Source organism: Dama dama, chromosome 7 (assembly GCF_033118175.1).
Source record: "Dama dama isolate Ldn47 chromosome 7, ASM3311817v1, whole genome shotgun sequence".
Classification (NCBI taxonomy): domain Eukaryota; kingdom Metazoa; phylum Chordata; class Mammalia; order Artiodactyla; family Cervidae; genus Dama; species Dama dama.
Genome location: NC_083687.1, coordinates 15,476,278 through 15,500,438, shown reverse-complemented (window position 1 = coordinate 15,500,438; position 24,161 = coordinate 15,476,278). Strand labels below are relative to the sequence as shown.

At 52.6% G+C, this 24,161-nt stretch overlaps 1 protein-coding gene across 3 annotated transcripts in view; it reads left to right on the top strand.

The window, feature by feature from the left end:
• Positions 1–11,467, top strand: part of KCNK5 (potassium two pore domain channel subfamily K member 5) — a 40,909-nt gene extending 29,442 nt beyond the window's left edge. For 2 of the 3 annotated variants that reach the window (XM_061146620.1, XM_061146623.1), the window contains exons 2-5: positions 4,585–4,696; positions 5,892–6,058; positions 6,307–6,475; positions 8,926–11,467. In XM_061146620.1, coding sequence (XP_061002603.1) covers positions 4,585–4,696; positions 5,892–6,058; positions 6,307–6,475; positions 8,926–9,785 — 1,308 coding nt within the window. In that variant the 3' untranslated portion in view covers positions 9,786–11,467. Of the gene's footprint in view, positions 1–699; positions 885–4,584; positions 4,697–5,891; positions 6,059–6,306; positions 6,476–8,925 lie in introns of those variants that run through there. The other variant, XM_061146621.1, reaches the window with a different exon arrangement.
• Positions 11,468–24,161: the final 12,694 nt, after the last annotated feature.

The window sequence follows — 24,161 nt, the reverse complement described above, 5'->3', positions numbered from 1 at the left end:
CTAGCAGGATTCTTTGCTCATTAAATGAGCTGAAGGCACATAAAGTGCTCAGCACAATGTTTGGTTCATGGTAACCAACCCCACCCTCCCACCCCCAATAAATCACAGCCGCTTCTTTGCTAGGATGACAGGCGGGGAGGGGAGCTCCATTCCATCCTTGAACCAGAGCCGGGCCCAGGCTGTCTGCGGGATCCCCCTCTCCCATCGTTCTCTAGGGTGATGTGGAAAATGAAAATATTGTCTTGTGTGAATCTGGAAGCCAAGTTAAATCATCTTGTGCGTGAACAAGGTCCACTTTCTCCCGAGAAAGCAGCTTCCATAACCCTGGGGGAGCAGACGATGTGTCTAATGGCTCCCCTCACCCAGGGATGCCCTCAGTCCTGGGTCAGCCTCTCTGTTCTGGGGGAGAGGGTCCCACCAGCCTGTGGGCCCTGCCCCTGACCTTAATCAGTGAGATGTTCCAACTGGAGCCGCAGTGACCCAGGGTGCGAACAGGGGGCAGGCTGCCCAAGTTCACATCCGGACCTCTGCTCCCCGAGCCTCGCTTTCCTCACCTCTCAGGTGATGCCTGGCAGATTCGGGGAAGAGCCAGTCAGGGAATATGTATAAAAGCCCGGGCAAGAGGCATCTGACCCACAGCAGAACCGAAATCCTGCTCTCTGTCCCAGCATGGGGATGGAGCCAGGCTGAGCCCCAGGTCAGCTGCTTGGGAACCCTGGGCAGAGAAGCTTGGGGCCTCCAGGAGCAGGGAAGGGAGGGAGGTGAGGAGCCCAGCTGACTTGCAAGAGAAAGTCTAGAACCTGGCCCAGTTCTGCCAGTTAAGCTCTCAGCCTCTGTCTGCTGACCTGACCTGTGGACATCACTGCCATTGGACTGTTGTAAGGGTGAGTGGCGCTTCTGGCCCTGGGGGGCTCAGGGCTCTTTGGAATGTCCCCATTTGTCCGCCCCTCTCTGGGTGTCTGTGGAGAGATAATGGGGGTGAAGGGGACAGCGCATAGGGCTGTGACTCCTTGATAACCCAGGACGGAGGCCCCAAAGGACACACCATCAGTGGGGTGAAGGGCAGGAAGCCAGCTTTTCTGCTGCAAGGCTCCCAACAGTAATGCCTTCTTCAGTTACCCTGTTTTGCCAGCTCTTACATGTGATGTCTCCTTGTTATTGTTGTTTAGTCACTCAGTCGTGTCCGACTCTTTTGCAACTCCATGGACTACAGCCCACCAGGCTCCTCTGTCCATGGGTTTTCCCAGACACAAATCCTAGAGTGGGTTGCCATTTCCTTCTCCAGGGGACTCTTCTCGACCCAGGGATCAAATCTGTGTCTCCTGCAGGCGAATTCTTTACCACTGACTCACCAGCACTTACTAAATGGTTCCAGAGTCACAGGTAACCTTTGGCAATCCGGTGTGGCTCAGTGGGAACAGTGTGGGCTTGGTGGGCGGGGCTGTCCTGAGCATCGCGGGGGTCTCACCTCTCGGTCCCTGCCCACCCCATCACCCACAAGAGTAGGTGTGTGAGAAGCTGCTCTTGAAGCTCTCTCCCTGGTGCCCGAACAGTGCCTGGCACATAGGAGGCGCCCACTCAGGCAGCACTGGCAAACCTTTCCAGAGGGTGCTGCCTCCCCAGAGAAACCCCTGTTGCAGTCACACCTTCAGTATCCCTGATGTGTACTGACCTTCCTGGGTCTAACCTTCCCATGATCAGGAGTGGATGCCTAATCAAGGGCCGTCCATTCTGGCGTAGCTCATTATCCAACAAATTCACAGCTGTCCCCTCTAGGACCTTGGCCCCTAGGTTAGCGTACCATGAAGTCTGACAGCCAAGAATGGAACAGAGTGCCTCACATGTGGCCTGACCCGCAGAGGACAGTGGGCTGGTTGCCTCCCAGCCCGGAAGAGATAAGCTGTTGACACTGCCCGAGATTGTATTTACCTTTCTTTCTTTTTGCAGCCACTCTAGTGTTTGTTGGTTTGTGGTCAGCTAAAACCAAAGGTCTTTTCCCTTCTACCCTTTGGGTCAGTCTCTTCTAACCCAAAGTATAAGACATGAAAAATTTAAAAGACAGCCGTATCTTGTTAGTTTGGGCCCTTTTTTTTTTTTTTTTTTTAAGCTAGATCTCAACTCTTTTTTTTTTTTTTAATTGATTATTTGTTGATTTATTTTGGCTGTGCTGGATCTTCTGTCGCTGTGCGGGCTTGTCTTGAGTTCCGCTGAGTGAGCATGACTCTCTAGATGAGGTGCACAGACTTTTCCTTGCAGTGACTTCTTTTGTTGCAGAGCATGGGCTCTAGAGCTCTTGTGCTTCAGTAGCTGTGGCACGTGGGCTCAGTAGTTGGGGGTCCCAGGCTCTCGATCACAGGCTCAGCAGTTGTGGTACAAGGGCTTCGTTGGTCCGTGACACGTGGGATCATCCCAGACCAGGGACTGAACCCGTGTCTCCTGCGTTGGTAGGCAGATTTTTCACCACTGAGCCAGCAGAGGGGCCCGGGGCCCGTTTTTCCAGTCCATGGTGCCATTGCAGCATGTCAGCTTCCCACCCCAGCCTTGTTCCCAGATTTGCATCCTTTGCAGATTAAACTGGTCAGCCATCTATGTCCTTGCTGTGCTGTGGATTAAAAGATTCAAGGGGCCTGGCCTTGATGGAGACCTCAGGCCAGACTGATAATGATCAGTACTTCCTGGGGTTGTTTATCTGCCTTTATGTGGACCCGGATTAATCCCAGTCCCTCCCTGCATTTCTGTCTTCTCCACACAATATCTTTGCACCCATCTGTTCAGCTGCCTCGCTGCTATCTGGATTGACTGCATTCCACCGAACTTCAAGGCTTTGCCATCTCTTTGGAGTGGGAGATGCACTTAGCTGAGCATGACTTGCCCTGGTGGACCTGCGCTAGCAGCTTCCAGTGCCCAGCGCTTCCTCATTGAATCCGCCAAGTGTTCTGCTGTCTCCAGAGAGGAGTCAGCGAGAGTTCAGTTTGGAGTTTCCAGAGTCCACCCTTTCCTTTTGTATGAGAAGGAGGTGGGGAGGGAACTTCTGACATCTCTCCTGTTCCTCCGAGTCTCCACGGGGTTGACCGGGGGTGGGGTTCCAATGCTATGATTTCCGGGTCAGTTGTCAACCGTCTCGGGCTGTGCTTCCTCGGGACAGTGCTGCTCTCATCAGCCCCCGCCCCCATAGGATGGGTATCTCAGATAGCAAAGACTGCAGCCAGAGGCAGCCAAGTGGTCCTGCTTTCCTTGCCATCTGTTTACACCCCGGGCCCTGGGACATTTCATTCTCCTGCTTAGAACATAGATGTCATGGCTTAGGAAACCTTTGGAGATGACCTACAACTGAATGGACCAGTTGGCCTCTTTCTTATCTGAACGTCCTAGTGTAAAGCGCCCGGCCAGCTCTGCGGCACCGTCCTTCTACTTTACAGAGAAATGAGCAGGAAATAGCAGGGTGGGTGGGGAGGGGGTAGGCAGGGCAGTGAGCCGTGTGGTTTGACAGCCTGTCAGATGAGCATGTCATCATGGAAAATTCTTGACAAAGTCTGCAGATCCACTTACACTGGCCTTCTGCCACTGCAAACGGCACGCTCCTTCAGGACAACCCACCCTTCCCTCTTTTCTCACCAAACTTCAGTCATGCCATGGGTAGAACTCCAGTTTTTCTCTCTCCTTCCTACTCCCATGCTTGTCTCTGTCATTCCTTGGTCCTAGGCTTGATTTCTAGGGGGAATTTGTCTGCGTTCCTGGATTCTGAGCTAGATGATCCATCCTGGGCCTCTGCCTGGGGGCAGGGCCAAGACCCCAGATCCTAGCCCTTCCTTGGAGCCGCCTTGTGAGGTCCCGGCCCCCACTGATAGTGGGTGGAGTGAATGGAGGCAGCCCTCAAGGATGGGGTGGAGGCCAGGTGGACAGGTTTGGCAGCTGTCTGTGTTCCTGGAATAGATAATAAGGGCCTCTCCCCGGACCTCCCAGTAGACCTCCCCAGGTGACCTCTCACCTGCTCTCCAAAGTGGCCAGGAGCTTCTTGGGAACTGATATGACGGTTTTGAGTCAGCCTGAAAAGTACACACCACCTTGACGACCAGGCCAGCTGACGGGTCCGCCCTTGGAAGATGGGTCCGCAAGCTTCTGAGCTGACCTTAGCGGGTGCCCTGACAATGAGGGGCAGGGTGTGAAGGGCCTGTGGGGGGGCAGTCCCTCCCAGGCCAATCCTGAAGTAGCACACTCTGGAGGTCCTCCTGTCTTTTCTATATCATATCTGCCTTCTTTCAGAGGCATAGAGTCTGGCGCGGTTCTCAAAGTGTGGTCCTTGGGCCATAACGTCAGCATCACCTGGGAACTTGTTAGAAAGGCACATTCTCTGACACCTTCCAAATCTACTGAATCCAATTTACTGGGATTCATAGTCTTCCCAGCTGTGTGTCCTTGGGCAAATCACTTGACCTCTCTGATCCTCTTTAAAATATTTCATCTCCTATAAATTGAAGACAATAATTGCCACTTTCTTATTGTGATGATTTAATAAGAATGCTTATAAGGAGGTTCATAAAGTGCTGACCTCCTCTCTGATCTTCACTGTGTATCTCCTTTTAGATAGTATCTAATGCTGCAGGACAGGGCGTAGCCATCACAGGAAACCAGACCTTCAACAACTGGAACTGGCCCAATGCAATGATTTTTGCAGCCACAGTCATCACCACCATCGGTAAGTCTTCTGAGACCTTCAGGATACCCTCTTCCATGCCCCAGCTCTGGTCACGTGACCTCGTGTCTGGGTTAAAATCGGGCCAGTTGCACGCTGTCCTTTTGACACACCCCTGGAGATTTAGTAAGTGCTTGGTGACTGGCCATGCGTGGGAGAATGTTTTCTTCCAGAAGTCCTGACCTGGGCTCTTGGAGTAGAAACAACACAGCTTAATAGCCAGAGCCATGCGGGAGGTCAGGCAGGTTTACTCACTGCATAAGCCCAGCCTCTGCTTACTCACCAATCTGGGTGTCTGCTCTGGTTATCTTTGATAACCAACCATCCCAGAAGTTAGGGGTTTAGAATATAACTTATTCCCTGGTGGTTCAGACAGTAAAGCATCGCCTGCAATGTGGGAAACCTGGGTTTGATCCCTGGGTTGGGATCCCTGGAGGAAGGGAACAGAATGGCTACCCACTCCAGTATTCTGGCCTGGAGAATTCCATGGACAAAGAAAGCTGGCAGGCTACACAGTCCTTGGGGTCGCAGACACGACTGAGTGACTTTCACTTTCACTTTCTTGCAATGGTTCAATCCCTGGTCAGGGAAGATCCCACATGCCCCGGGGGCAACTAAGCCCATGCACCACAACTACTGAGCCTGTGCTCCACAAAAAGAGAAACCATTGCAATGAGAAGCCTGCACGCCACAACTCGAGAGTAGCCTCTGCTCCCCACAGCTAGAGAAAGCCCATGCACAGCAGCAAAGACCCAACACAGCCAAAAATAAAGTAAATATTTTTTTTTTTAAAAAAGAAATGAATGGCCATCTTCGGAGACCATTTACTACAGTGCTTCTGGAGTGTCTACCCAGGGAAGCTATTGACTTATGCCTTCTAATTTGCACAAGGGTGCCGTACAGACTAGGGGAGGACTTGCTAATGTTGGAGGTTTAGTCCACCTTCAGGGAGCTCCCAGTCTGATGGAGAAGTAGCCCATACCGTCATGTGCTATGAAGGATCAAGAGCATAGCATGCTCAAGGAAATTTTCGTTTCTTAAGTACTGATAATAGATCAGTGTCAAGTGATCTTCGAGAATGGGCTTTCCCCCAGCTGTGTGTGTGTGTGTGTGTGTGGTGGAGGTGGGGACCACCCTGAGTCTGGGTCCATCACCCTCACTGTGGCCCTGTTGGCCTCACTCTCTTCTTCTTGCTCAGGTTATGGCAACGTGGCTCCCAAGACACCCGCCGGGCGCCTCTTCTGTGTCTTCTATGGTCTCTTTGGGGTACCGCTCTGTCTGACGTGGATCAGTGCCCTGGGCAAGTTCTTCGGGGGACGTGCCAAGAGGCTGGGCCAGTTCCTCACCAAGAGAGGCGTGAGCCTGGTGTGTCCCCACCCCTGGGTCCTGGGCAGAGATGGGGAGGGCCCTGGCAAGTGACCGTGATGGGGGGTGGGAAGGATCCCTAGGTCCCCATACGGAAGTGTCAGGACAGACGGCAAGCGAGCCATTTCAGCGTGCCCTGCCCTCCCAGGTGAGGAGGCCTCCCCTCTGGCTACTTCCTCGGTGCACTCTGGGTGCTTTGCTGGGTTCTCCCCACTGTGTCTGACTTGGTCTCCCCGCCCATCCCTCAGCGCAAGGCTCAGATCACGTGCACGGCCATCTTCATCCTGTGGGGAGTGTTGGTCCACCTGGTGATCCCGCCCTTTGTGTTCATGGTGACGGAGGAGTGGGACTACATCGAGGGCCTCTACTACTCCTTCATCACCATCTCCACCATCGGCTTCGGCGACTTCGTGGCCGGTGAGTCCTGCCCCCTGCCTCTGCCTCCCTGCCCTCTCTTCCTCTGCTTCTCCTCCAGTTTCAGCTCAGCTGACTTTGATCGTGGGGCCCTGGTAGGCGTCCCATGTCCTGGGTCTCCATCCAGTGGGATCCTGACCCGGCCCTGCCGCTTATAGGAGGAAACCAAGGCAGAGAGTCATTGCAGGCATCTTCTCTTTTCCTTTCTTGCATGTGTGCTGAGCTGCTTCAGTCTTTGAAGTCTGCTTTAGTCGGACGACTCTTTGTGACCCCGTGGACTGTAGCCCGCCTGGCTCCCTCTGTCCATGGGATTCTCCAGGCAAGAATGCTGGAGTGGGTTCCCATGCCCTCCTCCAGGGCATCTTCCCGACCCAGGGATTGAACCCAAGCTTCTTAGGTCTCCTGCACTGGCAGGTGGGTTCTTTACCTTAGCGCCCCCTGGGAAGGCCCTTTCCTGTCTTACAAGGTGGCTTTTCTCTTCTCTGTTCCTGTTTTGTGTCTGGTCTCTTCCTCTCTTCTCCCCCGTCGTCTGAGCTTAGGGACTTAGGTGCACTATGGACTAGAGACAGGACCTTCCGCCTGCTGGATTTGTGTCTGTTACCCCGAGACCCTGTGGGCCGAGTCAGGGGCTGCTGCACATCACACTGCCTCCTTCCATCGCTCACAGGTGATGAGGGCGCTGTGTTGGACACTTGACTCAGAGGCCAGAAACTTGGCTCTTGCCGTTGGCAGCTTGAAAGACAAAAAAGACCTCCTCCCAAGCTTCCCCGCTCCCTCTGGCCCGGACTCTCCCTCCCTCCCCTCCCCTCCTTAATCCAGGCGCGATAAGATTCTTTGGCCCCTTTGTCAGCCACTTATGTCCTTGTGCCTGTGGGCTGCACGGCATCTTGATTCTTAATCTTCCTGAAAAAGCCCTGTTCACCTTTACTGAGCCGGTGTTTGCTCCCCCGGTGCCTGCTGCCCTGGCCGCTGACCCCTACCTCTGCCCCAGGACCTCTGATCTCTCCCTGCCCCCTTCCTTGGAAGCAGGGACAGGTCACTGCCCTCCCGCCCTGTTGTAAATAGAGACTTGGAATGCTGGGATTGGGCGGCTGAGTGGGTGAGAGAAGCAAGGGAGGCCTGAACGCTGCTCTGACACTGGCAGATCTGAACCTGCTGCCCTGGGAGATAAATTTAGACGGAGGCACAATCCCATCTTTGTCTAGCTGATGAGGCCCAGAGCAGGCTAAGGAGAAGCCTTTGCATTAGGGAAGCACAGAAAAATGTTTTAATTATACTTTCTTAGCTCCAGCAAGATGCCAAACCTCTGCCTCAGTTTCCCCACCTGTAAAATTGGTTAAAAAAAAAAAAAAGGAATAGCACCCACCAATCACAGGGTGTTAAACAGTCAGATGAGTTGCTCTGCACGTGTGCAGAGGGCAGGGCCCTGGTTGTCCTCATAACCTGCTTATGACCAGAGCCCTAAGCAAGATCAACAGCACCTCCTGTCTGCCGGGGAGATAGCCCCTTGCCTTCAGACCCCCTTCAGTCTGATGAGGGGTTTATAGTCCTTGCCCTAAGGGAGCCCCACTCTAGAAATGGCCCCCTTCCTGCAGTTACTTGTACAAGTTACTCCCAGTCTCAGGGCGGGAAGGGGGACATAGGATAGGTAATGATATGGATCAACATACCTGGAAATGTAAGGTGAGATCTCCATGATCCTGGAGGGTAGGGGAGCAGCTAGAGCTGTGTGGGGTGACCTGGGAGGGCTCCCTGGGGCAGGTGTCTGGAGCCTGGCCTCAAAGGAGAAGGTATGCAGAGGGCAGAGCCCTACAGGCTACAGGAGGAGGAGGGTAGAAACAGGAAGCCAGGAGGCCGGCCAGACATCAGTGGAAGGAGAATCAAGACTGTCTAGGATATTCTTGCCAGGACCTGTGCTCTTGGACATTCCAGGCCCCTCCGGCAGCCTCACTTATGCTAAATGAGGGAATCCATGCCCCGGAGGAGGATGCAAGCTGCCCTCTCATGTAATTTCTATCTAGGTTTTCATGGAACTGTAGCACGTACACCCAGAGTACACAAAAGAGTGTTGTGAATCAGTGTGCTGGTTAGTCACGGCAAGGCCAAGGTTCATGGCTGAGTTCCTGAGCTGGGCGCTGGCTTGTCTCCACCCTCCCCCAAAGCCCTCCCCTTGAGCCTCCCGCACCCCTGGGAGCCACTCTCCTGACTTCCACAGTGGAGAAAGGCCAGGCTGGGGTCCGGGACAGGCACACGGGTGACCAGGCCAAGGTCCTTCAGAATGACGGGGCGTCAGCATCCAGCACAGGCATCCTTTCTTTTCCCTGGTGTGTCCCCATCCCTGCTGTGTTCTCGAGCCGCGTCCACTCTCAGGTGACATGGCTTTGGCCCCCTGTGTGTCTCCGGGTCCCCGCTGGCCCTCTCCTGATCCTCTGGGCTTCCTGACCCGCCTGCAGGTGTGAACCCCAGCGCCAACTACCACGCCCTGTACCGCTACTTCGTGGAGCTCTGGATCTACCTGGGACTGGCCTGGCTGTCACTGTTTGTCAACTGGAAGGTGAGCATGTTCGTGGAGGTGCATAAGGCCATTAAGAAGCGGCGCCGGCGGCGAAAGGAGTCCTTCGAGAGCTCCCCGCACTCCAGGAAGGCCCTGCAGGTGGCGAGCGGTGCGGCGTCCAAGGACGTCAACATCTTCAGCTTCCTGTCCAAAAAGGAGGAAACTTACAACGACCTCATCAAGCAAATCGGGAAGAAGGCCATGAAGACAGGCAGCGGTAGGGAGCGGGGCCCAGGGCCAGGGCCCCCGGGGGGCGGGCTGCCAGCCCTGCCCTCCTCGCTGAGCCCCCTGGTGGTCTACTCCAAGAGCCGAGTGCCCAGCTTGGAAGAGGTATCCCAGACACTGCGGAGCAAAGGGCACGTGTCGCGGCCCAGCGGAGAGGAAGCCGGGGTCGGACCCCCCGAAGAGGGCTCTCCCACCTCCGAGGTGTTCAGTAACCAGCTGGACCGCATCAGCGAGGAGGGCGAGGCGTGGGATGCCCAGGACTACCACCCGCTCATCTTCCAGAGCACCAGCATCACTTTTGTGAACAAGGAGGCTGGCCTGTTGGACGAGGACACCTCCAAGTCCTCGCTGGAGGACAACCTGGCCGGCGAGGAGAGGCCCCAGGAGCGGCCCACAGCCGAGGCGCCCCTGAACCTGGGCGAGTTCCCCTCCTCGGACGAGTCCACCTTCACCAGCACAGAGTCAGAGCTGTCCGTGCCTTATGAGCAGCTGATGAACGAATACAACAAGGCAAAGTGCCCCCAAGGCACGTGAGGTGGGGCCGGCTCCCCACCCCCTCTTCCAAGGCTTCTATTCTCAACCTGGGGCATCCTGCCATGGCTGGGACCCTGGCCCCTGGTGGCGGGGGGTGCAGCCCTGGAACTGGGAGTGGGGGGCCAGGGGCCGTCCTCACCTTCATCCCCTGCAGCTAGATGCCACAGGTCAGACACGGCGCCCAGGACAGGCCCTCTGTTCCCCAGCAGAATGGGTGCCCTGGTAGCGGGAGGCATCTGTCCCGAGCACGGCTGGTGTATCTGATGGTTCATGGACACCTGGGCTGGTAGGACCGCTCCCAGCAAGGTCTGCATCTGCGGGGGTCATTGTCCTGTCGTTCGGTTAAGACTGTCACACGGTTCTCTTAGGTCGGGGGCCTTGACCTTGTGAATTCACCAATATTAACGGGCTCCTGTGTGCCTGGCACTGAGATAGGCATTGCAGAGAGAGAGTGAGGGTGGTGTGAGAACCTGGGTGGGGGGCGCTGGGCACTTTAGCACCTCGGGGCCCTGCCTGGGGTTCGTGTTTAACCGTCCCCCAGTCCCACCTCGTCTGCCTGGCTGGCCCCCCCTGCTGCAAACCTCAGTAGGGAAGAGTCTTTCTAGGGGAGGGGGCGGGGCGCTAACAAGGCGGATGCTGAAGCACTCCTGATGACAGGGCACCCAGAGCAGGTCCCGAGCGTGGCCCGCGGCCCCGCCTGTGGACTCAGTGGGACGGAGCCCAGCCCAGGGCCCCGTTCCCTCGGTCACCTTTTGGCCAAGCAACAGCAGGCAGCCGAGAGCAGTGAAAGAGAGGCTGGGGCTCTGGAGTTGGAGGAGTGGGCTTATTCTGCCCTGGCTCCTGCCCCGCTGGCTCCTCATTCCCCGTTCCCTGAGAACAAGGGCCTCGCCTCTCCCCGGATCGCTCTTGGCTCGCAAGTGGGGCCCAGCTAGATACGTGAATCCTGCTCCTCCCTCCAGCTGCTGTGTGTTTGTAAGAAAGGGAAGGGTTTGCGATGCGGGGAGCACACGATAATGTGACACTGTACACAGACTCTTTCTGGCGAGGGACTGGCAGCGTTCTGGGGTTCTCCGAGATACGCACCCTAGAGCCGGCCGCCTCTGCCCTGCATGTTTCGTTTTGTTCTTTTGTTAAATGAACTGCTGTTTTTTTTAATACCTAACATCTCTTGTTGGCTTCAGAGCCAAAGCGGGGAGGAAAGGTGAAAGAGTGGGGTCCCAAGCATCGGGATGTCTGGTGTTCACTCTCCTACCCCTCAACCCAGTCGGACCTTTCTTGGTGACCTTAGCCAAGGTCATGGTGTCAGAATGGGGGGAGGGCATCAGTCGCAGGCGACTGCATGCTGGGTGTCACCCAAACACCCTCTCTGCCCCTCAGGCCCCTCCCCTGTGGTGTGAGGCCAGAGAGGGCCGGAACCCCGCCCACCCGTAGCAGTGAAGGTGATGGACATGGGTATCCACACCCGACTCGGTCCATAGCCCAGGGGTGTGCTGGCCTGGCATCGGGGTGGGAAGAAGCGGCCTTCTGTCTTTCTGTGAAATGTTTCAACGAGTTCATCTTAGTGTCCTGACCCCACTTGGCTGGGGTGTCACTGGCTGTCCTGGAATCACATACACTGTATGTACATACTGGAAATGAAGTAAAATGTAATTTATTTTAACATTTTTACAATAAAACGTGAGATGGACAAGCCAGTCTGGTGTGTGCTGTGGGGACAAGGTGGGGGGCAGTCTGGGAGGGACTGGGACAAGGGGTACTAAGGGCAGCCTGGGGGCCAAGGGGGGAACTGGAGTAGTCAGGAAGGGAGCAAACTCATCAAAGAGGCGGGGAGGTGGAGAAGGGGCAGGCTGCTTAAGATGTGGTCAGGGCAGGCCTCATGGAGGAGGTCACAGCTAACAGGTCCAAATGAGGACAGGGGTAGAGCATTGCAGAAGGGGTCCAAGAACCAGGAAGGAGTCAGGAACCAGGGGAGAGGAGTACGGGGGACTATGGCTGGCTGGTGTCACCAGCCAGCCAGACCCTGTTCTACACGCTTTACACAACAGTCCCGTGAGGTAGGGATTACATCGCCATTTTTCAGGCGAGGAAGCGGGCCCAAGAGGTGACTTGGGAAAATCTTCATAGATGGTGAGCCTGGGTTCAAACCCATGCAGCCCCCAGGACCAGAAGAGAGCAGTCACCTGCTTTGTCCTTGCTTGTCTGGCGTCCCCTGAAAGGGTGTCCGGGAGGGTGAGCCAGGAAAGGACCCTGGAGACCAGCCCTTCTAAGCTCAGGCAGACAGGCTCTGCTGGGCCTGTCTGCATCCTTTAAGGCAGGGGTCCCCAGCCTCCGGAATCTGATGTCTGATAATCTGAGTTGATGTAAGAATAATAATAGAAATAAAGTGCACAATAAATGTAGTGCACTTGAATCATCCCCAAACCATCCTCCCACCCACCCACCCCCCAGGTCCATGGAAAAATTGTCTTCCATGGTCATGGTGTCAACAAGGTTAGAGACCGCTGCTTTAAGGGGAGGATTTGCAGAGTTCGCGGTCCCAGTGGTTTTGAGACTGGCCTCTTCCAGGGCAGTTTCAGGGTCCCCTTCCCACACTGCACAGGACGTTCGTTAGAAGTTTGAATCTGTTGGAAAAAATGGAAAGTTCTGTGATTTCAGGAGTGAGGCGCATTTTTCATGAGGGTGTGGCTGTGTTTATAGAGGATCATATGTCTTTAAAATACCAACGGGTTCTGCAACGACTTGATACCATCCTTCCCTTTGCCAAAGCATCTCTCCACCTCCCTCCCTCCCTCCCTCTCCTCTCCTGTCCCTCTCTCTCAACACACACACACACACACAAACTTCTCTGGTTTGCGATAGGCCCTTACAGCCTCAACGTATTGGAAAAACCCAAACAAACTTTGTGGCCAACCCAGTAACAATTTTATTTATTACCTTAGCACGTGGCCATCTCACAAAGCTCCCCCACCCGCAACCCAAGTGGCTCCAAGCAGTCCCATTGCACAGGGTTTTAGCCCCCTGTGCGGTGAAGGCCACAAAGGCTCTCGGTATGACTTGACTGGTCACAGCTTTGTAGAGTTGCTCACAAATGATAAAAGGAGCTGAGTTGTGGTCTTGGGCCACTGTGACTAGAGATGAGTCAGCTTTCTGAGTGGAGCTTTCTAGCAACAGGAAGTGGGGGACAGCAGCTGGAGCCGAGGGTGGGGCCCAGGAGGGATTCCTGAAGCATCAAGGGCTGAGGAGGGGTACCCTGTGTGTGGAGGAGGGGTGAGCTCGCACATCACTGCCATTGTGCCCATGAACTCCTGGGGGATGGCAGGTGGAGGACGTGGTTTAGAAGCTGAGAGGATCCTGGCAGGGAAATCCCCCTCTTAACACTGGATCCATAACCCAGGCAAGGTTATAGGGGTGCATTGTCAAATCCTCAGAGTTTTATGGGTTCTGGAGCAGATATACCCACTCCCAGCAGCCCTCCAGGCCTGGGCCTTCCCCTACCCACTCCCAGAAGCCTTCCCACCCTAGTTCTGAGCCAGCACCCCACTGTCCACCATCAACACCTGGACTCTATTCATTCCATAGAAGGAATTCTATTCATTCCTCCAACTAGTGCTCACTGAACACCCATCCTGGACCAGACTGTGTCCCGGGCACCTGGAAAACTACAGCATGTAACATGAACAAAAATCCCATTCATGGAGCCTACCGTCAAGTTGCCTTTGCTCTCATTTCTGGCTGTTTTTCATGGTCTGTGCTTGGTATTGCTTGGTATTTTTGTCCTCTTCATACCCCCAAGACTCTTAAAATCTTGTCTCTTCTATCATATATCTCTCAATCCTCACAATAGGTAGTATTATCATTAACCTCGTTTTACAAATGAGGAGACTGAGGCAAATACCGGATCTGTCACAAATTCAAACAACTATTGTGTGTATGCATGCTAAGTCGCTTCAGTCGTGTTTGACTCTTTGCACCCCGATGAACCATAGCCTGCCCGGCTCCTTCTGTCCATGGGATTTTCCAGGCAAGAATATTGGAGTGGGTTGCCATTCCCTCCTCCAGGGGATCTCTCCGACCCAGGGATCGAACCCACGCCTCCTGCATTGGCAGGCGGATTCTTTACCACTAGCACCACCTGGGGAGCCCCAAATAACTATTAAATGGCAGCAAAACAGCTTCCCTGAATTGTATTTCCATTCTTCATTCTACCCTCTGGAAAGTTCCTAATCTGCTAGGGGAGACATCTCTAGAAAACAAAGTTGGACGGAGAAGACAGTTCCTGCTCTCAAAGATCCTGCAACCTTAGTGGGAGAGGCGCTCAGAAATAGAAAACAAGCACAGACTCTGGATCCCAGCTGGGCCTCTGACTCCTGTGTGACCCTGGAGGAGTCACTTAGCTCCGTGCCAGCACCAAGGAAAAGAAACTGGGATGTTTGGGTTTCACCCACTTACTGGAAAGGTTATTCTCAGCCTGGATTGCATGGAAGCTTTCTGGAGCCTGGGGCAGAGGCAAGGGGAGGAAGGAGGCAGGCTGGGCTGGGCCACTCCGGGTGGGTCTCCAGGAATGGCTGCTTCTCCCCCGGGACCCCTGAGACTTGGGCTCAGCCCTGCCTGTCAGTCATCCATCCAGGAAATAACGGGTCCCCAGTTTTCAGATTCATACATATTGGACCAGGATTCAGATGCCAGCTTGTGTCTATATAATGCAGTGAGAGAGCCTCCCAAAATCTTTGCCCCTTTCACTCCACCCTGGCCACCATCTAGGCCACTACAACCCCTCACCTGGACCTCCTCAGCAGCATGTGGCTTGACCCCTGGTTGAACACCACAGAGCGCTTGTCAAATGAATGAGTGAGCCCCCTTATCTGGTCTCCTCCACCTAGCCATTGCTTCAACAAGCAGGCTGGAGCCAGACTCAAATCTGACCCCTTGTATCTCCTGCTTCATTCTTTTCTTTTTTTGGACCACACTACACAGCATGTGAGATCTTAGTTCCCTGACCTGGAACTGAACCCGTGCCCCCTGCATTGGAAGACAAGCCTGGAGTCTTAACCACTGGACCGGCAGGAAAGTCCCTATCTCCAGCTTTAAACCCCTCGGGGCTCCCATTGCCCTTCCTGGCACCGCCTCCGTCTCCAGTTACGTCTGTCCCCTTCCGTGTCTCTGGGCCTCAGACATAACGAAATTTCCCAAATGAGCCAGGCCACCCTGTTCGACCCTGCCATGTTCTCCCTGTTAGTCGTTCAGTTGTGTCTGACTTTTTGCAACACCATGGACTGTAGCCCACCAGGCTCCTCTGTCCATGGCATTCTCCAGGCATGGCAACCCACTCCAGTATTCTTGCCTGGAGGATCCCATGGACAGAGAAGCCTGGTGGGCTACAGTCCACAGGGTCACACAGAGTCGGACACAACTGAAACGACTTAGCACTAACATAGTCCTGTTCAGAGTGCCCTTCCTCTCTCAAGGATGCGTTCTAAGACTTATGGGTGGATCTCAGCTTCTCCCAGAAGAGTTCCACCATTACTGGCCCCCACCTCCCCCCAGCCCCCCACCCCTGCCCCGTGCTTGGATCCTGGGTCAGATGTCCCTCCCCTGAGCCCAGGACCCCTCCCTCAGCAGGCTGGCTGCTTCAGTGCTGTTCAAACTGCCTATCTCCTGTTCTGCAGCCTCCGAGAGATCAGGGAGTGGCTTGTTCACCTTGGATCCCAACCACAAGCTGACCGGCATGGAAACGGGCTCAGCTTTTCGGTGTTTGCTGAGTGGAGGGTGAGGGAACCAGAATCCTGGACCCTCCCATTGTAATTCAGTCCCTCCCTTCGCCGGCCAGAGGCCAAATCAGGAGGTGAGGCTGACTGACCGAGGGCGAGTCCCCGCAGAGCTGGGTGGATGGACTTGAGGGACCTTGTCACAGGCTCTGTTGAGCTGGTGAGTCACCCATTTGTGCCAAGTCACCTGAATCTGGTGGGCAGGTCAAGGATGCACTCCGTACCTCTTCACACTCCAGGAGGCCCCTCTGTCTGCACCCCCTCTCCCTTCCCCCCCACACCTCTCTGTCCTCACCTTTCATCACCTCCAAGGCGGTAGCACCCCTTCTGCTCAGCACTCCCTGAAGACGGGGGCCTGGGTCCCCCACCCAGCAGCCCCCAAGTCCCCGAGCTTCCCTCGGGAATATCTCTGCTCACACTGACCCCTCACCTTGGTTTCAGGGTTGCCCAGTTTACAAAGCCCTTTCACTTCCATTCCTGTGGGATTACTCAACTGCCCAGGAGCCAGGTGTAGTATTTTATAGCTCAATTTAAGAGTTTTTTTTTTCACATGAGGAAATTTATTGTTTGGATTTGGTTGTCCAGGAGAGCAAGGCCTAAGAACAGAACTGGAAGATGGTTGGAAGAAGTAGCAGAGAGGGAGAGGGAGATAAGGATGGAAAAGGGCCCAGGGCGGGCCTTCCCTGGTGGTCCAGGGCTCAGGGGATGCAGGTTCAACCCCCGCTCTGAGAAGATCCCACGTGCCTCTGGGCAGCTAAGCCCCTGCACCAAATCTACCAAATCTGTGCACCCTAGGACCTCCACAACAAGAGAAGCACTTTCTAACCCCATACACAAAAATAAACTCAAAATGGATTAAAGATCTAAATGTAAGACCAGAAACTATAAAACTCCTAGAGGAGAACATAGGCAAAACACTCTCCGACATAAATCACAGCAGGATCCTCTATGATCCATCTCCCAGAATATTGGAAATAAAAGCAAGAAACAAATGGGACCTAATTAAACTTAAAAACTTTTGCACAACAAAGGAAACTATAAGCAAGGTGAAAAGACAGCCCTCAGATTGGGAAAAAATAATAGCAAATGAAGCAACAGACAAAGGATTAATCTCAAAAATATACAAGCAACTCCTGCAGCTCAATTCCAGAAAAATAAATGACCCAATCAAAAAATGGGCCAAAGAACTAAACAGACATTTCTCCAAAGAAGACATACAGATGGCTAACAAACACATGAAAAGATGCTCAACATCACTCATTATCAGAGAAATGCAAATCAAAACCACAATGAGGTACCATTACATGCCAGTCAGGGTGGCTGCTATCCAGAAGTCTACAAGCAATAAATGCTGGAGAGGGTATGGAGAAAAGGGAACCCTCTTACACTGTTGGTGCGAATGCAAACTAGTACAGCCGCTATGGAAAACAGTGTGGAGATTTCCTATAAAACCGGAATTAGAACTAAGTAAACTTTAAAGCTTTTGCAGGACGAAGGAAACCATAGGCAAGATGAAAAGACAACCCTCAGAATAGGAGGAAATAATAGCAAACAAAACAACTTGACAAAGAATTAATCTCCAAATATACAAGCAGCTCATGAAGCTCAATACCAGAAACACAAACAAGCCAACTGAAAAGTGGGCAGAAGACCTAAACAGATATTTCTCCAAAAAAGACATATAGATGGCTAATAAACACACAAAAAGATGCTCAACAAGGCTCATTATGAGAGAAATGCAAATCAAAACTACAAGGAGGTATCATCTTACACTACAAACATCTCATCTCATCTCCACAAACAGTAAATGCTGGAGAGGGTATGGATAAAAAGGAATACTCTTACACCGTTGGTGGGAATGCAAACTGATATAACCGCCATGCAGAGTCTTTAAAAAACTAGGAGTAAGACTGCTATACGATCTAGCAATCCCACTACGGGGCATACACTCTGGGCAAAGCATAATTGAAAAAGACACATGTACCCCAATGTTCACTGAAGCACTACTTACAATAGCTAGGACATGGAAGCAGCCTAGACGTTCATCAGTAGATGAATGGATAAAGAAGTTTGTGGTAAATATACACAATGGAATATCACTCAGCTATATTCTCGTGGCTCAGACAGTAAAGCGTCTGCCTGCAATGCGGCTGACCCGGGTTCAATCCCTGGGTTGGGAAGATCCCCTGGAGAAGGAAACAGCAACCCACTCCAGTATTCTTGCCTCGAGAATCCCATGGACAGAGGAGCCTGGTAGGTTACAGTCCATGGGATCACAAAGAGTCAGACATGACTGAGCAACTTCACTTCATAAAAAGGAACACATTTGAGTCAGTTCTAACAAGGTGGATGAAACTAGAGCCTATTATACAGAGTGAAGTAAGTCAGGAAAAGAAAGACAATATGTATGGACATATATATGGAATCTAGAAAGATAGTACCAACGATCCTATGTACAGGGCCACAAAGAGACACAGACATAAAGAACAGACTTTTGGACACAGCAGGAGAAGGAGAGGGTGGGATGATTTGAGAAAACAGCTTTGAAACATATACATTACCATATGTAAAATAGATAGTCAGTGGGAGTTTGATATATGACACAGGGACCCCCAAAGTGACAACGTGGAAGGATTGGGTGGGGAGGGAGGTGAGAGGGGGTTTCAGGAGGGAAGGGTCACATGTATGCCTATAGCCAATTCATGCTGATGTATGGGAATATTGTACTTTACAATATTGCAAAGTAATTATCCTCTAATTAAAATAAATTAATTAATTTAAAAAAGAATATGGCCCAAGGGGCATCAATCTCCACCTCCCTCCCACACAGGCTGGATGTGGCCGACCATACCATCCAATGATACCACCACCCCACACTGTCCTCGGCAGACTGACCTTGCCACTCCCCAAACAAGAGGTGGAGTCCATTGGCGGACTTGCATGCGTTCTGGCCCTGGGCTGTTTTGCTTGATAGAATACCTCAACGTGATCTTCTGCGTTAAGAGGCCTGGCAGCTTCTCCTTTCATATCTCAGGGAAGCCAGCTGCAAGGTAAGAAATCCAAGTTCCTGAAGACCCAGGCCCTGGAGGGGATCTGCCCAGCTGAGGAGCCATTGGGACGTTCCGGCCCCAGCTGAGGCCGCAGGAAGAGACTGGCCTTTCTCCAAATGGCAGAGTCAAGAGCAAATACAAGATTGGTGTTGTTTTAAACCTCTACATTTGGGGTTGGTTGGTTATGCAGTGGTAGCCGACAAGAACACAGGCTGGGCTTGCCCCGGGGCTAAGAGACCTCCTGCCAGGTTTTGGAGAAAGTCCTGGAGTGGGAAAGCAGAGCCACCTAGGTACCCTGGGGAGGGGTTCGGGCAGCAAGTACAGGACCACCCACCGTAGCCGCACTGACATTCCAAGTGAGCTGAGGAAGTGGGACATGGGCACAAACAGCACCCACTGCCCTGACACTCAACCTCTCCTCACCAGGAGGGCCCTTCCTTAAACAGGATCAAAGTTTTTTACCATCAAGATATGGAAGGCTCTTCTACTTTGGGGTCTCCCGTCCTCTCTGCTGTGTCTGAACCATACTGGGAGGCCTGGGATCTGCTACCATCTGGCCTTGCATCCTAAATAGGCCACCTTGGTCATTTATAGGATGCTTACTTACCTGTGACCTCAGAACATATTTAATCTCTGCCACAATGAGAGGTCAGGATTAACATCCCCCTTTGGAAGCAGAGGCACAGAGTAGGTACATAACTTGCCCGAAGTCACACAGCTAGAAGCAGAGCCTGGCTTCTTCTAGAAGCAGAACCTGAGACCCCAGAGCCTGTGCTAGTAATTATCATACACCCCTGCCAGAACAGGGTTCTGCTCCAGGGTCAGGGGATCCAGAGAGGGTGCCCTGCAGTTCCCAGCTACCCATCCTCTGCAGGACCAGTGAGATGAACCAATGAGCACATCCCAGCCCTGTGGTGACTACCCAGCAGTCACAGGGGATTCCTGGGCTCTGTCTCAAGAGCTTCTGGGGACTTCTCTGGTAGTCCAGTGGCTAAGAATCCACCTTGCAATGCAGGGGATGCAGGTTCTATTGTTGGTCAGGGAACTAAAATCCGATGTTGTTCAGTTGCTCAGTCAGACTCTTTGCGACCCCATGGACTGCAGCACGCCAGGCTTGACATCTCCCGGAGTTTGCCCAAGTTCATGTGCTTTGAATCAGTGATGCCATCCAACTATCCCATCCTCTGTTGCTCCCTTCTCTTCCTGCCCTCAATCTTTCCCAGCATTGGGGTCTTTTCCAATGAGTCAGCTCTTTCATCGGGTGGCCAAAGTATTGGAGCTTCCGCTTCAGCATCAGTCCTTCCAATGAATATTCAGGATTGACTTCCTTTAGGACTGACTTGTTTGATCTTGTTGCTGTCCAAGGGACTCTCAAGAGTCTTCTCCATCCCCACAGTTCAAAAGCATCAATTCTGCATGCTGCAGGGCAACTAAACCCTCCCATCACAACTAGAAAAAGCCCTCGAGCCACAGTGATGATCCTGTGTGCCTCAACTAAGACCTGAGGCAGCCAAATCAATCAATAGATAAATATTTTTTTTTAAAAAAGGTTCTGACCCAGCAGACCTGGAGTAAAATTCAGAAATACTCAGCTTCTGGAAATGCCAGGCTGATGATCTCAGAGGGCAGGTTTGCTCTGTGTTTTTGGCATCTTCTGCCAATCCCTCCCTGCCTGTGTTTATATTCTGCATTGAAATTTGTGTTTACTTCCAATTAGCTAACACTCCCTCCTCTCTCTTAGATTCCTTCACCTGCAGCTCTGGCCAGCTGAACTGTTCATCTGGAGTGTTGACATCACACTGTATTCAATTCAAAGCACAGGTACCTGTTGAGTCCCTCATGGGCGGCCTAGAACACCTAGCGCTGGTGGCTGAGGGGGAAGAGAAATGAGGAGCAGACAGTAACCCACCAGGTGGTCACCCCGTGTGTGTGTGTGTGTGTGTGTGTGTGTGTGTGTGTGTCTGTATAGCCACTCACATTCCCACCCTCAATAGTTCACTCCAGGGGAAAGGTTCTGACCCAGGGGTCTGGAGCCCACTCACACCTGCTCATGAGAACTAGTAGTTAAAGTTTCAGAAATTTTACAAGCTGATTGTATTAAAAATTAAATTATATAATCAAACTGTGTGAGTCTCCTGCATTGGCAGGCAGATTCTTTACCACTAGCGCCACCTGGGAAGCCCTCAAATTGTGCGCAGAGGAAAGGTACTCAAAACGCATCATTTCCTAATTACTTTACATGTTAGCACACTCCAGGCGTTTGAGGTTACTGACATACATTGGAGGTGCCCGGTGGACATATCACATAATGGTATATGACTGTTTCCCTTGCCAACTTTATTTTTACGACATCATGTTGTAGCTTAAAATAGCCATAATGCAAGTATTTACACCTCGGAAATGAGCAAATACTATCATGAGGGCTCTCCTCTCTGTAGAGAGCCAGATGTCAAATATTTACCAGCATGTCGTTGCACTCATCTTCTGGATGGGCTGTGTGGCGGGATGGAATAGACTGCAGTGAGGTTTTGCCCACCTTGGGAAGGAGCAAGCAATGTCAGGATTTCAGGGAGAACATAATTCATAAAATGCCCCTTACCATCCTGTGGGCCTCTGAGACCATTGCTGAGAGGGGGTGAGGATTCAAGGCCGTGGGTGCCGATTGCGAGGGAGTGTGTGGGCAGGTGGCACAGGGACCTGCCCCACGTAGGTACACAGAAGGGTACACCCAAGGGTCACACTCCAAATTAGAGGAAGAAAGGGGAAGAGAGGCCTTCTGCAGAATGCCTATCTGCCTTCAGCTGGAGTTCTCCGGCTGCCCAAAATCTAGTCCAGGACATGCTTTATACGTTCCCAGTTGCACTGTGGTTTCAGCAAAGTCCTCATCCCCTGGGTGTCCTTGTAATTAAAGGAGAGACCCTGTTGGCAAACGCTAGGTGTGATAACTGAACCTGGACTATTGGTGGGGGTTGGGGGTGGTGTTGGGAACCTCACTAAGGCTGCAAGGATCATATCACCGAGCAAGAACACCATTGACACACAGAATGGTGTGCCTGATTTAAGCCAACACAGGAAGGACTCTAAGGCCTTACCAGGAAGTCCCCGCCCCCAGTGCAGGGGAAGAGGTGACTCCACAGAGGATGTCCAGGGTCCTAGTTAGAAGTGGATGCTGCGGAGGCTCAGTGCCCCAGCCCCACCCCAGGATCCTCCCAGAAGCTCACTCCCTCCTCAGTGAGCCAGCTGCGGTCCAACCACGCTGAGCCGCGCAGCAGGGGCTGGGGCTGTCCCTCGAACATTCACCACTCTTCAGTGACCACTTGCTTTGGGACAGGCTCTGTGCGGGACTTGACAAGGGGCCCCAGGGAAAAGGCTCCTCTTCTTCGGTTTGAGTCCACCTCCATCCTCCGTGTGTGTATTGGTGGCAGGAAAGAAAGGAGAGTCAATAGGGTTGGAGTGGGGGGGTCCATCATGATCCACACGGAACTGCTGTGTGTTAGTCCAGGTTCTTCAAGAACTGGGTGCTGGGTTAAGCCAGAAAGGACCGTGTTAAGGGAAACACCTGTCAGAGGCTGGTGGCACCATCTGACCAAGATGCAAGTCCCATCCTCGGTGACTGAGAAGGAGGCAAGTTTGGGTGAAGCAAGCTAGACTGCCCTGATGGCTGTGGGGGGTTAGGCTAGGATCTGGTGAGCCCCAGGTCTCCAGGGAACGGACCCACCTTGGCACCCTGTTCTGCTCAGTCACTGTCTGGAGCAGTCCACGGTCTGGGCACAAACATGGTGATGGATTTCAGAGGCAGCAACCGGGGTCATTGATCAATTACCTACCTATGGTTGGAAGTCTGTGGGCACTCTTTCATGGCTGCCATCATAATAAAGAAGGCAGAGCGCCGAAGAATTGATGCTTTTGAACTATGGGGCTGGAGAAGACTCTTGAGAGTCCCTTGGAAAACAAGGAGATCAAACCAGTCAATCATCAGGGGAATCACCCTGAGTACCCTTTGAAAGGACTGATGCTGAAGCTGAAGCTCCAATACTTTGGCCACCTAATGGGAAGAGCTGACTCATTGGAAAAGACCTTGATGCTGGGAGAGATTAAAGGCAGGAGAAGAGGACAACAGAGGATGAGATGGTTGGATGGCATCACCGATCCAATGGACAAGAACTTGGGCAAACTCCGGAGATGGTGAGGGACAGGGAAGTCTGGCGTGCTGCAGTCCATGGGGTCACAAAGAGCTAGGCATGACTTGGTGACTCAACAAGAGCAATAGCAGAAAGTGTGCTCACATAGAAGTCAGACAGTGGAGAGAGGAGGATGGAGCAGGCAGTGGCACAGAGGAAGGCAGAGGGGCATGAATGTGGGGTGTAGAGTATGTGTGTGTGTGGTGTATACATGCATAGCATGAGGTCAGACAGACAGAGAAAAGGTGGCCAAGGGTAATAAAAACATAAAGATACAAACAGCAAGAGAGACAAATGAACAATACAGAGAAGACAACTTACTAGCCCCCAGCTCCAAACTCTCTATAAGGAATTGCTTATAGGTCCCACAGAAGGCAACCCACTCCAGTACTCTTGCCTGGAAAATTCCACGGGTAGAGGAACCTCGTAGGCTACAGTCCATGGGGTCGCAAAGAGTCAGACACAACTGATTGACTTCACTTCCCACCTCTGGATCCCCTGAGATCACCTGCTGAATCCTAACCACAAATTTTCTTTCTGTGACTAGCTAAAGTGGTCTCTAGTCCTTACCAGGTAACGCCAGGATAGCAGGTCGAGATAGTAATGAGAAGTCATTTCTTCATGCTCCTCTACCACAGGCTTGCATGATGGTACACTAACCTTCTAGATTCTCTCGGCAGTCCCTGCCTCTCCCAGGTTTTCTATTCTGCTCTTCTCCACTTTGCAGGTAACTTCATATTTGTGGCTGCTGGCTTGTTTTCTATCAATAGATGTCTCACAGGTGTCTGTCCCATCTTGGGCTGCCTTAAATGCCAGGCTCAGCCCTCTCCTAGCCGCCTGTCCTCGGGCAAGTCACTTAACCTGTCTGTTGTTGCTCAGTCACTCAGCCATGTCCAGCTCTTTTCAACCCTGTGGGTTGTAGCATGCCAGGTTTCCCTGTCCTTCACCATCTTCCGGAGCTTGCTCAAAGTCATCTCCATTGAGTTGGTGATGGCATCCAACCATCTCATCCCCTGTCGTCCCCTTCTCTCGCCTTCAATCTTTCCCAGCATCGGGGTCTTTTCCAATGAGTCAGTTCTTTGCATCAGGTGGCCAGAGTATTGGAGCTCCAGCTTCAGCATCAGCCCTTCCAATAAATATTCAGGACTGATTTCCTTTAGGATTGACTGGTTTGATCTCCTTGCAGTCCAAGGGACTTTCAAGAGTCTTCTCCAGCACCACAGTTCAAATGCATCAATTCTTCGGTGCTCAGCCTTCTTTATGGTCCAACTCTCCCATCCATACATGACTACTGGAAAAACCATAGCTTTGACTGTATGGACCTGTGTCGGCAGAGTAATGTCTCTGCTTTTTAATATGCTGTCTAGCCTTTCCTCCAAG